Here is a 16463-nt window from a genome sequence, read left to right as displayed (position 1 = left end):
TTCTTGAGGTCATGCCACAGCATCTCAATCAGGTTGAGGTTAGGACTCTGACTGGGCCACTCCAGAAGGCGGATTTTCTTCTGTTTAAGCCATTCTGTTGTTGATTTACTTCTATGCTTTGGGTCGTTGTCCTGTTGCAACAACCATCTTCTGTTGAGCTTCAGCTGGTGGACAGATGGCCTTAAGTTCTCCTGCAAAATGTCTTGATAAACTTGGGAATTCATTGTTCCTTTGATGATAGCAATCCGTCCAGGCCCTGACGCAGCAAAGCAGCCCCAAACCATGATGCCCCCACCACCATACTTCACAGTTGGGATGAGGTTTTGATGTTGGTGTGCTGTGCCTCTTTCTCCACACATAGTGTTGTGTGTTTCTTCCAAACAACTCAACTTTGGTTTCATCTGTCCACAGAATATTTTGCCAGTACTGCTGTGGAACATCCAGGTGCTCTTGTGCAAACTGTAAACGTGCAGCAATGTTTTTTTTGGACAGCAGTGGCTTCCTCTGTGGTGTCCTCCCATGAAATCCATTCTTGTTTAGTCTTTTACTTATCGTAGATTCGCTAACAGGGATGTTAGCATATGCCCGAGACTTTTGTAAGTCTTTAGCTGACACTCTAGGATTCTTCTTCACCTCATTGAGCAGTCTGCGCTGTGCTCTTGCAGTCATCTTTACAGGACGGCCACTCCTAGGGAGAGTAGGAGCAGTGCTGAACTTTCTCCTTTTATAGACAATTTGTCTTACCGTGGACTGATGAACAGCGAGGCTTTTGAAGATACTTTTATAACCCTTTCCAGCTTTATGCAAGTCAACAATTCTTAATCGTAGGTCTTCTGAGAGCTCTTCTGTGCGAGGCATCATTCACATCAGGCAATGCTTCTTGTGAAAAGCAAACCCAGAACTGGTGTGTGTGTTTTTTATAGGGCAGCTGTAACCAACACCTCCAATCTCATCTCATTGATTGGACTCCAGTTGGCTGACACCTCACTCCTATTAGCTCTTGGAGATGTCATTAGTCTAGGGGTTCACATACTTTTTCCACCTGCATTGTGAATGTTTACATGGTGTGTTCAATAAAAACATGGTAACATGTAATTCTTTGTGTGTTATTAGTTTAAGCAGACTGTGATTGTCTATTGTTGTGACTTAGATGAAGATCAGATCACATTTTATGACCAATTTGTGCAGAAATCCATATCATTCCAAAGGGTTCACATACTTTTTCTTGCAACTGTATAATACTGTTCCTTAACAGGATTCTCTAGGCTACAGACACAGGAGGCTCCATACACTGTGTTGTTTCTGGCACCAGCAGACTGAAGATCACTTTAAAGGAGTTTTCTCATCTCAGACAATGGGGGCATATAGCTAGGATATGCCCCCATTGTCTTATACACCGCTGGGACCCGCACCTATATCGAGAACGGAGCCCCGAAAGTGAAGGAGGGCGCACTGCGCATCCGCCCTCCATTTATTTCTATGGGGCCGCCGAAAATAGCCGAGCATCGGCTCGGCTATTGCCGTCTGCCCCATAGAAATGAATGGGAGCATGGGCCGCGCACGCTCCCATTCACTTCTATAGGAGAGGCAGGGATTAGCGTTTTGTGGTGGACGGACCCCGGGAAATCTGGGGTCCTCCAGCCACAGCGCTCCCCACTCCGTTCTCGATATAGGAGCAGGTCCCAGAGGTAGGACCTACATCTATCAGACAATGGGGGTATATCCTAGCGATATGCCCCCATTGTCTAAGATGGAAATACCCCTTTAATGGGAGATGAACTGCAGTACCCCAGCACGGCCACTACACAGTGAGTGGAGCTGTCTGCCTCCAGCTCAGTACATAGTATAGTGTCCGGCAAATCAGCAGCTGATAAGTGGTGGGATGGCGAGTGTCCGGACCCCCACTGATCTGCTACTGATGACCTATAGATCTCCAATATCTGAAGTCTGGAGAAACCCTTAAAGACTGGATTCCCACATGCATTTTTTTATGCAGTTTGTTGATACCAGAAATGGATTAAAAAAATATGGAAATATACAAATGAAAAGAATGTGACTCCTCTTTTCTATCCACTCTTGTCATTCAAGCCAAATAGAAAAAGGGAATCTGTCAGCAGCTTTGACCATGAAGGGGCTGGGGAGAGCGGGACAAACCTACCTTTTGTAGAGCTTTCATCATCTGTAGTAGTGTGAATTTGAATTTTACTCTGCTAGATTGTGCTCCTGCAAGTGTCCGGGAGGCGGAGTTTAACTTTGAAGTGCTCTGTGCATTGAGCTGCTTCACAGCCCCTCCCCTCTGTAGCATCCAACCAGGAAACTACTATAGCTGTCACTCACAGCAGAGGGGAGGGGCTATGAATCAGCTCAATGCAGAGAGCACTTCACAGTGAAGCTCCGCCTCCTGGGCACTTGCAGGTGCAGAATCTGGCAGAAAAATGCCATATTCACATTAGTCTTGATGAAATAAGCTCCACAAAAGGTATGTTGGTAATGCTCTCCCCGGCCTCTACCTAGTGCTGTCAACAGTTTTGAATGATCGAAACTGCTGACAGTGTCCCTGTTACTTCTGAACATTTTAAAGTTAAAAATCTACATAATACATAAAAGAACTGTGTTAATCATTTTCTAGCGTTATATTGTCCTGATTTTGAGTTACATGTTTTTTCTTTTTCAGCCACGTTCAGGATTCTGCCATGATGATTTCACATATTGCCACCCACATTCCTTTTTTTTATGGTGCCCTGGCCAGAAAATAGGATCCATGCAAAGTTTTTCAGGATAGCTATTCTACCTGAATTCCACCCGTAAAATTTCTTGAGGTTAAATGTAACCTGTCCTAATACTGCTGGGGAGTAGCATTCTAAAAGTGACCCCATTTTCAACACCAAGAGCTGATACTCTGTGGATATGGGGCTAATATTTGCAATTTCTCCGGATTGTATTCCTCTTACTGCAGGGGGCATACCAGAAGTGGGCAGGGCTGCCTCAGCCCAACACATTTACCCTAAATTAGTCCATAGTGTGCGCATCTTAAAGGGAATGTGTCATCAGAAAATGAGCTATTCAATAAATCACATTTTTTATATTAAACTTTTTTTTTTTGAATTTTTTATGAATTTTTTATTTTTCCAGGTCACTTTTTATTTTTTAATTATACAATTCAGCAAATTTTCGCACTGGTCTCTAGGCCCAATAATAGGTCATGATTTCCTGTTCTGTACAGACAACGTTACAGTAGCTATTATCATTATTACCACAGGCAGAATGACAATAACAGGTAACACCTCTGTATAGATAACACAGGATCCACTTTTCACAATAGGTGATATCACAGCTTATCTGCTCCCTCCTGACCTCTGCACAGGTCACTGAGCATGCCTAGAAGACGCTCCCATAGAAGTCAATGGGGTCAGCTCCTGTCCATTGTGTCTAAGGCCCATGGAGCTGCTCTCAAAAGACAGGAAGTCTTAACATATTTTAGGCCTCGTGGCCAGTGAGAAAACTGCAGGATTGTATAAGTTTTTTTTAATCTAGTGACATGAAAAAAAAAAAGTATTTAACATATAAACGTATTTTACGGTACTTTCACACTAGCGTTATTTATTTCCGGTGTTGAGTTCCGTCCTAGGGGCTCAATACCGGAAAATAACTGATCAGTTTTATCCTAATGCATTCTGAATGGAGAGCGGTTTTATCTCCGTCCAAAATTCCGGAACACTGGCATTTTTTCCCATTGAAATGCATTAATGGCGGATCTGGCCCAGAGTGTCCCGGCAAAACGAATCCGGCATTGTGGTCTGCGCATGCTCAGACTGCAAAAAATGTGAAAAAAATCTGTCTGACAAATGCCATCAGTTTGCATACGTTTTGACGGATCCAGCAGGCAGTTCCGGTGACGGAACTGCCTGCCGGAATCCTCTGCCGCAAGTGTGAAAGTACCCTTAAACCATTGGTCTGACACCCGGCGCCCCCGCCGATCAGCTGTTTGAGGCGACAGTGTGCGCTGTGTGCACGTGCAGTCTCCCTTCTTTCTTCCTGTCCGGTGCTGCTGTCCCATAGAAATATTACGGAGAGCAGGAAGAGAGACGACCAGTGTGCACTGCGCGCGCCATCTCCTCAAACAGCTGATGGATATGATATTGATGACCTATCCAAAGCATAGGTCATCAATAGAAAAAGCCCTATGTACCTATTGTGCCCAACTCGTGGTTCCATTTACATTGTAAGCTCCTGTGTGCAGGGACCTAGCACCTATGGGTAGTCTAGGATAGTGTTCACACTGCCCAGTGGGCTTTCAGTTTCCTCTAAGTGATGATAGTCATAATCAGTGTTGGCCTGGAGAAAGAGAAGGCTGTGCAGCTGCCCATCAATATCTCTGTGGCGCTCTGCCCACCCGATCATTTAGCAGTCCATAATGGGTAGGGGGCTGCTCCTTGGATCTCTCCCCTCGTATGGGCAAGGGTGGACATGTTTGACAACAGGGTGCAGATAAATCAGACGTCCCCAACTGGTGGCTTATGACCCCCTGCTGTGTGGCTAGCCATGAGAGTCCTGAGTTATGACCATATATACTGGAAATAGATATTGTTGCAGACCTATGTTAGGCTACTTTCACACTTGCGTTTTGGGCGGATCCGTCATGGATCTGCAAAAACAGATCCGTTACAATAATACAACCGCATGCATCCGTCATGAATGGATCCATTTGTATTATCTGTAACATAGCCAAGAAAGTGAATGGGAGACGGATCCGTTTTCTATTGTGCCAGACTGTGTCAGAGAAAACGGATCCGTCTCCATTGACTTACATTGTGTGCCAGGACGGATCCGTCTCCATGGACTTACATTGTGTGCCAGGACGGATCCGTTTGGCTCAGTTTCATCAAGCGGACAGCAAAACGCTGCAGGCAGCCTCCAGAGCAGAATGGAGCCTGATCGGAGGCAAACTGATGCATTCTGAGTGGATCCTTTTCCATTCAGAATGGATTAGGGCAAAACTGATCCATTTTGGACCGATTGTGAGAGCCCTGATGGATCTCACAAACGGAAAGCCAAAAGATTGACCACAAACCGTGCCAATTCAGTTGGTATAATACTAGTGATAAATTTCACACTGAAATATTTATCAGCAAATGTTTGAAATTTCATAGATTTTGTTTCTCCACTTTCAAAATTTCTCTCAATTATTTTTGAGTTGACTGTTTCTCCCGACCATCACTGAAAGTTGAATGTGGCTCACAACATACAAAAGGTTGGGAACCTCCGAGATAAATTATTGTTGACAAGGTCAACCAGCAGAATTCTGAAAGCAGCTTTGAATACAAATGGAGAAAATGGCATAAAATAGCTTAAATCATTGAAAACAGAAAAGCGAGGTAAACCCACTGAATATAAATCTAGAAATGTTGTAAAAAGAAGAACTACACCTCAATCCCTGAAATATTAGATCCCCTCTGGCTTGCGCCTCTCCAGGAATACTTTATGTGAAGTGATTATAGATAAACTCACCAAACACATCATCGTGGTCCGCACTTTTCGCTGCTCCTTCTGAAACTGTGCACAGAGTTAGTAGTTAATGGTGTAAGTAAAGACGACAATGTTAACAAGACAGGAAGGTTATTCAAGTGTTTCCTAAAGCCGCCCACAGACAACAAGATAGTCACAGTAAAATGGAGACAACTAGATATTGTTTAGATCATTAAAGGAACATTCCAGGTAACACTGATACATTGCGTTATATCCAGCAATGGTCTGCGGGGGTGGAACTTGACAAAAGAATACTCTCATTGGTGCTCTTTAAATCATGCTCCGCCCCTGCAGATGCTGCACTAAACTTAAAGAGAGTCTTTCACCTAAAATGACCATTATACACCACAAACATCATGATATCCATTACATTCCCCATATTATAATCTTACCTTTCATATTGCTGTCCGTCGCCTATTCTCTCTTAAAAACGCTTTTAATCCATATGCTAATTAGGTTCTGAAGGTGCCCAGGGGCGGCGTTTATGCGGCCGGTGCCCAGGCTCCACGGCGCTGTTCAAATCAAACCCCTCCCCTTTCACCCCTCTGGCCCGCCCTCGGTTCTTGAGATACCATCCTCCAGTCAATGACAGATCCGGCGCCTGCGCACTCCATTACCCACTAGGGCAGAGGCAGCAGAGCGTTTAATGCGCATGCGCCGGCCCGTACATCCCGATATTTTGGCAGTTTACTTCCGCCGGCTAGATCGGGCCGGCGCATGCGGATTAAACGCTCTGCTGCCTCTGCCCTAGTGGGTAATGGAGTGCGCAGGCGCCGGATCTGTCATTGACTGGAGGATGGTATCTGAAGAACCGAGGGCGGGCCAGAGGGGTGAAAGGGGAGGGGTTTGATTTGAACAGCGCCGTGGAGCCTGGGCACCGGCCGCATAAACGCCGCCCCTGGGCACCTTCAGAACCTAATTAGCATATGGATTAAAAGCGTTTTCAAGAGAGAATAGGCGACGGACAGCAATATGAAAGGTAAGATTATAATATGGGGAATGTAATGGATATCATGATGTTTGTGGTGTATAATGGTCATTTTAGGTGAAAGACTCCCTTTTTAAAAGGCAATCTGTTATCAAATCCATCCTATTGAGACCAACTTACATGTCCAATGAGCCCTTGCCAGCTGAATCCAATGTTCTTGCTCCCATGTCGCTTGGTGGCCTAATTGCTGAAAAAGCAGCTTTTTTAATCAAATGTAAATTAGTCCCAGGGTGCAACAAAGTCATGGCTGTTGGACTCCATTTGGTGCCCGGCCAGCTTCATCCCATGTACTGTGTGTGCGCCGAACATAGTGGCGATTATGCTGCCGCGAGACTTAAGGGGTTGTCCGGGCTCAGAGCTAAACCCGGACATACCCACATTTCACCCAGACAGGCCCCCTGATATTAGCATCTCATTTCAAGCTCCGATGCTCTCCCTTGTCCTGCGCTGGGCAAGGGCTTTTTTGTTGATGTTTTTACACTGCTAGGCGGAGGCTTCCGCTCAGCAGTGTATTCGGTGACATCATCAATGGCTCTGATGGGCGGTCTTTAGTGCTGCCCTAGCCGTTTTAGAGGCTAGGGCAGCTCTAAAGCCTGCCCATCAGTGGCGGTGACGTCACCGGGCTCACTGCTGGGTGGTAACCTCCTCCTGGAAGTCCCTATTGAGAGCATGGTACGTCACAGGATCTCCAAACGATACCTTTTCCTTGCATGATTCCGCGCAGGGCAAAGGAAGGCATCGGAGCATAAAATGCTCCAATGCTCATTTTAGGGGTGGCTGTCTGGTTGAACCCGGACAACCCCTTTAAGGGGCAAGCGTTAATAAGTCCACACGTCTGGCCCTGTCAGTCAAAGAGGTGGGGGATGTGGCGTGTAGAGCGTAAGCGGTGCAATGGCAACGCCCTTGTTGCCCCCCAAGGACTAATTTACATATGATTAAAAAGCTGCTTTGTCTGCAGTAAGGCCAACGAGCACTGCACCAGAAAGGTGGGGTGATTTTTGCCCGTTTTGTCGCCAAATAAATTTGCACCAAATTTATGATTGATTTGCATCATTAAAAAAATTAATAAAATGTATTTGCACCATTTTTAGGGTGGTTTGCGCCTTGCCCGTCACTTTGAATTTACGAAATGGGTGGACAGATGTTTGGTGGGAATCACTGTGACTTTTTGCAAAAAGTGGTAAAAAAATACAACAAACGTACTCCAGTACTCTGGAGGTGTACAAACTGACGGAGCCTTTGTCACAACTAGGATTAGACTGTGGCCTGAAAAATCTATACCAATTTTGTGCAACAAATTTAACAAACAGCATGCAACGTTTTGTAAGTTTTTTGCAAACAAATAAAAATAACAAACCATAACAGACACTCCAAAAAAAAGAACAAAAAGTTGTATGTTAATACATTACAGTGTGAAAGCATGCCACAATTATCAGCGTGCAAATCAGGTGCAACTTTACACCGTCTAGTCATCCCACCCATTAGTTGGCTTACCTTGCACCACATTGTAAGCCATGCGCCTTCCTGGCAAGCCACTCCCCTTCCCAATAGGCCACGCCCTTTGCCAATCGAGGCACTAAAAGTGTCTCAGATAGTAAGTGTGGTGCAAGGCATATGTGCCAGAATTCTAGCCCATTAGTAAATCTGCCCCAATGAATGTTTTTGAGCGTCGGGAACCAGTGACAGTATTCACCACATACACATCAGAGTCACACATCGAACGGCTCGGCTCAAAATGTTATAGGAAAGAAACAGGATCATAAAAACTCCTGCCTCTTTTTCTATGTCCATGGATGCATCCGATATAGGAGCAGACTGGAATTGGGCTGAACTGCAGACATAACCTTTAGGCCTCATGCACGCGGCCGTTGTTTTGGTTTTTGCGGCTCGGATGCAGACCCATTCACTTCAATGGGGCCGCAAAAGATGCGGACAGCACTCCGTGTGCTGTCCGCATCCGTTGCTCCGTTCTGTAGCCCCGCAAAAAAAATGTAACATGTCCTATTCTTGTCCGTTTTGCGGACAAGAATAGGCATTTCTACAATGGGCTGTCTGTTCCGTTCCGCAAATTGCGGAAGGCACACGGGCGGCTTCCGTGTTTTGCGGATCCGCAACGGAACGGTCGTGTGCATGAAGCCTTAAGGGTATGTCCACACATGACTGAAATGCTGTGGATTTGCCATTGCAGATTTTCGTGCAACAAATCTGCAGCTTAGTACAGCAGCAGCAAAGCGAATACGTTTTTAGCAACTCTCATGCACACGTTGTGGTTTGTGTCTCATGTCTGTGGAGGATTTATCATAATAAAATTGTATACAACTTCTTTATACTACGGGTGTATCCTGAGTTACATCCTGTATTATACTCCAGAGCTGCACTCGCTATTCTGCTGGTGAAGTCGCTGTGTACATACATTACATTACTTATCCTGTACTGATCCTGAGTTACATCCTGTATTATACTCCAGAGCTGCACTCACTATTCTGCTGGTGGAGTCACTGTGTACATACATTACATTACTTATCCTGTACTGATCCTGAGTTACATCCGGTATTATACTCCAGAGCTGCACTCACTATTCTGCTGGTGCAGTCACTGTGTACATACATTACATTACTTATCCTGTACTGATCCTGAGTTACATCCTGTATTATACTCCAGAGCTGCACTCACTATTCTGCTGGTGCAGTCACTGTGTACATACATTACTTATCCTGTACTGATCCTGAGTTACATCCTGTATTATACTCCAGAGCTGCACTCACTATTCTGCTGGTGCAGTCACTGTGTACATACATTACATTACTTATCCTGTACTGATCCTGAGTTACATCCGGTATTATACTCCAGAGCTGCACTCACTATTCTGCTGGTGCAGTCACTGTGTACATACATTACTTATCCTGTACTGATCCTGAGTTGCATCCTGTATTATACTCCAGAGCTGCACTCACTATTCTGCTGGTGCAGTCACTGTGTACATACATTACATTACTTATCCTGTACTGATCCTGAGTTTCATCCTGTATTATACTCCAGAGCTGCACTCACTATTCTGCTGGTGCAGTCACTGTGTACATACATTACATTACTTATCCTGTACTGATCCTGAGTTACATCCTGTATTATACTCCAGAGCTGCACTCACTATTCTGCTGGTGCAGTCACTGTGTACATACATTACTTATCCTGTACTGATCCTGAGTTACATCCTGTATTATACTCCAGAGCTGCACTCACTATTCTGCTGGTGCAGTCACTGTGTACATACATTACATTACTTATCCTGTACTGATCCTGAATTACATCCTGTGTTATACTCCAGAGCTGCACTCACTATTCTGCTGGTGCAGTCACTGTGTACATACATTACATTACTTATCCTGTACTGATCCTGAGTTACATCCTGTATTATACTCCAGAGCTGCACTCACTATTCTGCTGGTGGAGTCACTGTGTACATACATTACATTACTTATCCTGTACTGATCCTGAGTTATATCCTGTATTATACTCCAGAGCTGCACTCACTATTCTGCTGGTGCAGTCACTGTGTACATACATCACATTACTTATCCTGTACTGATCCTGAGTTACATCCTGTATTATACTCCAGAGCTGCACTCACTATTCTGCTGGTGGAGTCACTGTGTACATACATTACATTACTTATCCTGGACTGATCCTGAGTTACATCCTCTATTATACTCCAGAGCTGCACTCACTATTCTGCTGGTGCAGTCACTGTGTACATACATTACATTACTTATCATGTACTGATCCTGAGTTACATCCTGTATTATACTCCAGAGCTGCACTCACTATTCTGCTGGTGCAGTCACTGTGTACATACATTACTTATCCTGTACTGATCCTGAGTTACATCCTGTATTATACTCCAGAGCTGCACTCACTATTCTGCTGGTGCAGTCACTGTGTACATACATTACATTACTTATCCTGTACTGATCCTGAATTACATCCTGTGTTATACTCCAGAGCTGCACTCACTATTCTGCTGGTGCAGTCACTGTGTACATACATTACATTACTTATCCTGTACTGATCCTGAGTTACATTCTGTATTATACTCCAGAGCTGCACTCACTATTCTGCTGGTGCAGTCACTGTGTACATACATTACATTACTTATACTGTACTGATCCTGAGTTACATCCTGTATTATACTCCAGAGCTGCACTCACTATTCTGCTGGTGGAGTCACTGTGTACATACATTACATTACTTATCCTGTACTGATCCTGAGTTATATCCTGTATTATACTCCAGAGCTGCACTCACTATTCTGCTGGTGCAGTCACTGTGTACATACATCACATTACTTATCCTGTACTGATCCTGAGTTACATCCTGTATTATACTCCAGAGCTGCACTCACTATTCTGCTGGTGGAGTCACTGTGTACATACATTACATTACTTATCCTGGACTGATCCTGAGTTACATCCTCTATTATACTCCAGAGCTGCACTCACTATTCTGCTGGTGCAGTCACTGTGTACATACATTACATTACTTATCATGTACTGATCCTGAGTTACATCCTGTATTATACTCCAGAGCTGCACTCACTATTCTGCTGGTGCAGTCACCGTGTACATACATTACTTATCCTGTACTGATCCTGAGTTACATCCTGTATTATACTCCAGAGCTGCACTCACTTTTCTGCTGGTGGAGTCACCGTGTACATACATTACTTATCCTGTACTGATTTTGAGTTACATCCTGTATTATACTCCAGAGCTGCACTCACTATTCTGCTGGTACAGTCACTGTGTACATACATTACATTACTTATCCTGTACTGATCCTGAGTTACATCCTGTATTATACTCCAGAGCTGCACTCACTATTCTGCTGGTCAACATAGGAAACACTCTGCAACCTTGTCATCAGGCGTACCCCAAACAGTTAAGCTCCTTTAATAGGGAACAGTTAGGCTATTTTCACACTAGCACTTCATATCCGGCAGGAAACAGCCTGCTGGATCTCTCTTTGCATTCTGGCATTGCCGGAAACTGAAGTGTCGCCATCTGGCCTCATTAACTATAATGGGGACCAGCGGAAATCCAGCCGCAATCCCTCGAATACTGTATGCCAAAAACTGCCAATACCTATAGTGAACGTATTACGGCTCTCATAATATTAATCGGTCTTTATTAAAATCTTCTGTTTCTACTCTGCAGCCTGCTCTGTCCCATCCAGCACTGAACCTGTCAGATGAGCTGCCGGATGGTCCGGGCTGTGGCCTCCCTCTCTGCACTCATAAATGCTCATTTAGGGCTCATGTACACAGCTGTTCCAGTTTTTGCGATCCACAAATTGCAGATCTGCAACACGAATATCAGCCGTGTGCGTTCCATATTTTGTGGAATGGTACGTCCTGCCCTCTATAGAACAGTCCTATCCTTGTCTGCAAAATGGGCAAGAATAGGACATGTTCTATTTTTTTTTGCGGGATGATGGAACGGACTTACGAATGCGAACATCCCACGGGTGTGCTGTCTGCATCTTTTGCGGCCCATGCTGAAAAAAAACACGGTTCTGTGCATGAGCCTTTAGGCTTGCGGATTCAGCAATGAACGGGACAGAGCAAACTGCAGTGAACGGCAAATTGCAGACCTGTAAAATATGGATACCGTCCATGTAGCAAGTCAAGTGAATACGGCATGGCCGCCTGACGGCCGTGTGCATGAGGCTTCATGTGCATAAAGATTAATCACCAAAAACTGACGTCCTCTTTATTGCTTTATGTCTCACAGTTTTAAGACCTCTGCTTGATGTCAGTGAATAGAAAGATACTTACTTAGATCTAAAGGCTCAAAACACATCCCTTCATGGTAAATTCACATGAGGCAGATTTGTTATATTGTTTCTGCTTCATGCCATGGATTTCTAAAAGTCCTAATCAGGCCAAGTCTGCCACACATGAATTATACGCTTAGGGCGGGTTCACATCACTGTTATGAATTCCGTTTTTTGTTTTCCGGAAAATAACGGAATCCATAAGACGAAAGTCATAACAGAAGCCTTTAAGAGGCATTCCGTTTTGATCCATCACAATAGAAGTCTATGGGAATCATAATGGATCCGTCCTGGTTTCCGTTATGCAGGACAGAACCAGACGGATCCATTATGATTCCTATTATGACGGAAATCAAAACGGAATTCCTTTTAAAGGCTTCCGTTTTGCATTCCGTCATAATACAAGTCTATGGGCAGCAGAATGGATTGGACTTGACTCCTTCATAATGGAAACCAGGACGGATCCGTTATTCTGCCCATAGACTTGTATTATGAAGGATCAAAATAGAATGCCTCTTAAAGGCTTCCATTTTGACTTCCATCTTATGGATTCCGTTATTATGGAAAACAAAAACGGAATCCATAACGGTGATGTGAACAAGCCCTTACAGAGATATTGCCATTCTTCTATTTAACTGCAATGGCAAATTTTTGCAAAACTGAAAACAAGAAGTGCAGCCATACTGGTTGTCACCTTTTATTTAAAGGGCATCAGCCACCAGGAAATTGACTGATAAACCGGGCACAGCGTCTTGTAGGGCTAGCTCAGATAAATGCAATGATACCTTTCACTTAGGGATCGGCTGCTTCATTCTGGAGAAAAAAATTTACTTTTAGGGCTGTTTCACACGAGCGAGTCCATTGCGGGAATCACGCGCCGTGTGTGAGTGTGATCCTCCGCTCTGGACTTGCAGGAGCGCACGGCATTGTCATGATTTATAATGCTATGTGTCTCTGCATGGCCTGTTTTCCACCGAATCATGGTGCCATAAAGAGGTCAGTATGATTCTGTAGAAATAAAGTCAAGCAGAGGCACATAGCATTATAAATCATGAGAATGCCGTGCGCCCCTGCAAGTCCAGAGCGGAGGATCACACTCACACACCGAGCGTGATTCCCGCAATGGACTCGCTCGTGTGAAACAGCCCTTAATCCATAAGCAAATCAGCAGTTTAAAAAAAAACACTCACTGGGGCTGAGTTTGGGGTTTTCAAAACCTTTTTCTTCACACCACTGTATGTGTTAGGTGAAGGTCGAGAGATACCTTATGTATTCAAAACAAGTAGGTCTCAAGTGTGTGAAAGTGTTTTTTTTTTGGCCTGAGTGAAGTTGCCCACGTATCATACTGTATATTATCTATACGATGCCGAAATTAAAGGGCATCTGTCAGCAGTTTTGTACCTATGACACTGGCTGACCTGTTACATGTGCACTTGGCAGCTGAAGGCATCTGTGTTGTGTCCTCATTACTGAGAAAAATAATGTTTTAATATATGCAAATGAGCTACTAGGAGCAACGGGGGTGTTACCGTTACACCCAGAGGCTCTGCTCTCTCTACAACTGCTGCTCCCTCTGCACTTTGATTGAAAGGGCCAGGCAGTAAACATAGTTTATAAGGCCCCTTTCACACAAGCGAGTTTTCCGCACGGGTGCAATGCATGACGTGAACGCATAGCACCCGCACTAAATCCTGACCCATTCATTTTAATGGGTCTGTGTATATGAGCGGTTTTTTTCACGCATCAGTTCTGCATTGCGTTAAAAACGCAGCATGCTCTATATTCTGCATTTTTAACACTGCCCTGGCCCCATAGAAGTAAATAGGGCTTCAGTGAAAAACGCATTGCGTCTGCAAGCAAGTCCAGATGCAATGTGTTTTTCACTGATGGTTGCTAAGAGATGTTGTTTGTAAACACAGATGCCCGCGCTTGTCAGCACGGCGCATGGAAGGAAGGAGGGAGCCCGGCGCCCTTGCCCGTGGGTAGGGTCAGCAACGCTGGCATGGACCGCTGGGCTAACAGTACCCCTTCCCTTACACCCCCTCTCCTCAGGCCTGGCCCTAGACTAAAAATGTTTCAGAAGAGGGGCTTTGATGTTCTCTCTGGGTTCCCAAGATCTTTCCTCAGGACCAAACCCCTTCCAATCCACCAGAAACAGGGTTTTCCCTCTACTCTACTCGTTTTCATCACTGACCGCAACAGGAGCTGAGACAGGTTTTTTTTAAAAAAAAACGAATTAGGATGACAGGTTACAGCAGGGAGATGTGGAAGAAATTCGGTACACGGAGAGAGGCCGGCAGCTTAAGCTTGTAAGAAACATCATTAATTTGCTCAAGAATCTCAAATGGACCGATGAAGCGTGGACCCAATTTGAAAGAGGGTATTTTGAGCATGATGAATTTGGAGGCAAGCCACACTTTATCACCAGGACGGAACTTAGGATAAAATCTCTACGTCTTTTATCAGCAGCCTCCTTCATGCGCACAGAAGCCTCTTTCAGAGCTCCCCTGGTCTCCTCCTAGATTTTAGAGAACTCTCTTGAAGTTGCATCTGCAGCAGGGATACCAGAAGTAGAAGACATCGGGAGTGGGATATTAGGTTGTGGACCATAAACAACAAAAAATTGTGATTTCTTGGAAGACTCGTGACATGATTGTTGTACGAAAACTCAGCCGAGGACAATAGTTCAACCCAGTGGTTGTGATGAATATTAGTGAAGCGACGCAAAAAGTTTGTAATAATTTGGTTGACACCCTCCACTTGACTGTTGGACTGTGGATGATACACTGAAGAGAAGTCCAAGGATACATTCAGTAGCTTGCAGAGAGCTCTCCAGAATTTTGACGTGAACTGTACGCCTCTATCAGACACAATACGGAGTGGGAAGCCACAGAGCCGGAAAATGTGCTCAATAAATGTCTTAGCCAATTGGGGAGCAGAAAGGAGTTCAGGCAGAGGAACGAAATGCGCCATTTTAGATAAGCTGTCTTCCACTTCCCAAATCACAGAACAACCAGAGGAAGTGGGTAGATCCGTAATAAAGTCCATGGCTATTTGTTGTCAGGGAACCTCAGGAACAGGAAGTAGAAGGCCAGCTGGACGTTGTTTGGAGGTCTTATTTTGCGCACAGGACGGACAAGCAGCGACAAATTCTTGGATGTCTTGTCGCATGGATGGCCACCAGTACCGCTGTGCAATGAATCTAAAGGTCTTTCACTGACCGGCATGACCCGCCACTTTAGATGAATGGCCCCATAGTAAGACCTGCTTTCTGAAAGACTCTGCAGCAAAGGTCTTTTCAGAAGGAATCTCGGATAGCTTGACAGGACAGGCCGAGATTTTAGCGGCATCAATGATATATTGGGGCTCCTCCTCCTGGTCAGTAGAATCAAAGGATCTCGAGAGAGCATCTGCTTTGATGTTCTTATCTGCAGCACAAAAGTAAAGAACAAAATCAAAACGGGCAAAGAACAGGGACCATCTAGCTTGTCGAGGATTAAGTCTCTGTGCAGACTGCAGATAGGTGCGGTTCTTGTGGTTAGTATAGATCACCACAGGATGACTGGCTCCCTCCAGAAGGTATCGCCATTTTTCCAATGTCATCTTGATGGCCAACAACTCTCTGTCCCCAATCGAGTAGTTGCGCTCAGGAGCGGGGGAGGCCCTGGAGAAGAAGCCACAGGTTGTCATCTTACCTGAGGGAGACTTTTGTGAAAGCACCACCCCAGCTCCAATAGACGATGCATCCACCTCCAGAAAAAATTGCTTACTGGCATCAGGAAGATGGAGTACCTGAGCCGTAGAAAACGCCTGCTTCAAGGCTTGAAAGGCTAATTCAGCCTCAGCAGTCCAACTTTTGGGATTAGCCCCTTTGCGCGTGAAGGCTGAGAAGGGAGCTGTCAAAGAAGAGTAGTGTGGCACAAACTGGCGAACCACAGGAAACGTTGAATTGCCTTTAAACCAGAAGGATGAGGCCACTTCAAAATCGCACTCAGGATCCATCTGCAGGCCAGTATCAGATATTATGTACCCAAAAATGGAAGCAAGGATTGTTTGAAGATACATTTTTCAAATTTGGCATACAGATTATTCTCTTAGTCTTTGAACAACCAGACGAACC

At 44.8% G+C, this 16463-nt stretch overlaps 1 protein-coding gene across 2 annotated transcripts in view; it reads right to left on the bottom strand.

Moving 5' to 3' along the window:
- The window catches only part of PPP1R9A (protein phosphatase 1 regulatory subunit 9A), a 218122-nt gene that overhangs the window by 20838 nt on the left and 180821 nt on the right, over positions 1-16463 (bottom strand). For both annotated transcript variants that reach the window (XM_044293015.1, XM_044293017.1), the window contains exon 12: positions 5509-5553. In XM_044293015.1, coding sequence (XP_044148950.1) covers positions 5509-5553 — 45 coding nt within the window. The remainder of the gene's footprint in view (positions 1-5508; positions 5554-16463) is intronic.

This window comes from Bufo gargarizans, chromosome 5 (assembly GCF_014858855.1).
Source record: "Bufo gargarizans isolate SCDJY-AF-19 chromosome 5, ASM1485885v1, whole genome shotgun sequence".
Classification (NCBI taxonomy): domain Eukaryota; kingdom Metazoa; phylum Chordata; class Amphibia; order Anura; family Bufonidae; genus Bufo; species Bufo gargarizans.
Note: the sequence above shows the minus strand (reverse complement) of the source record. Positions and strands in the feature narration are given on the sequence as shown.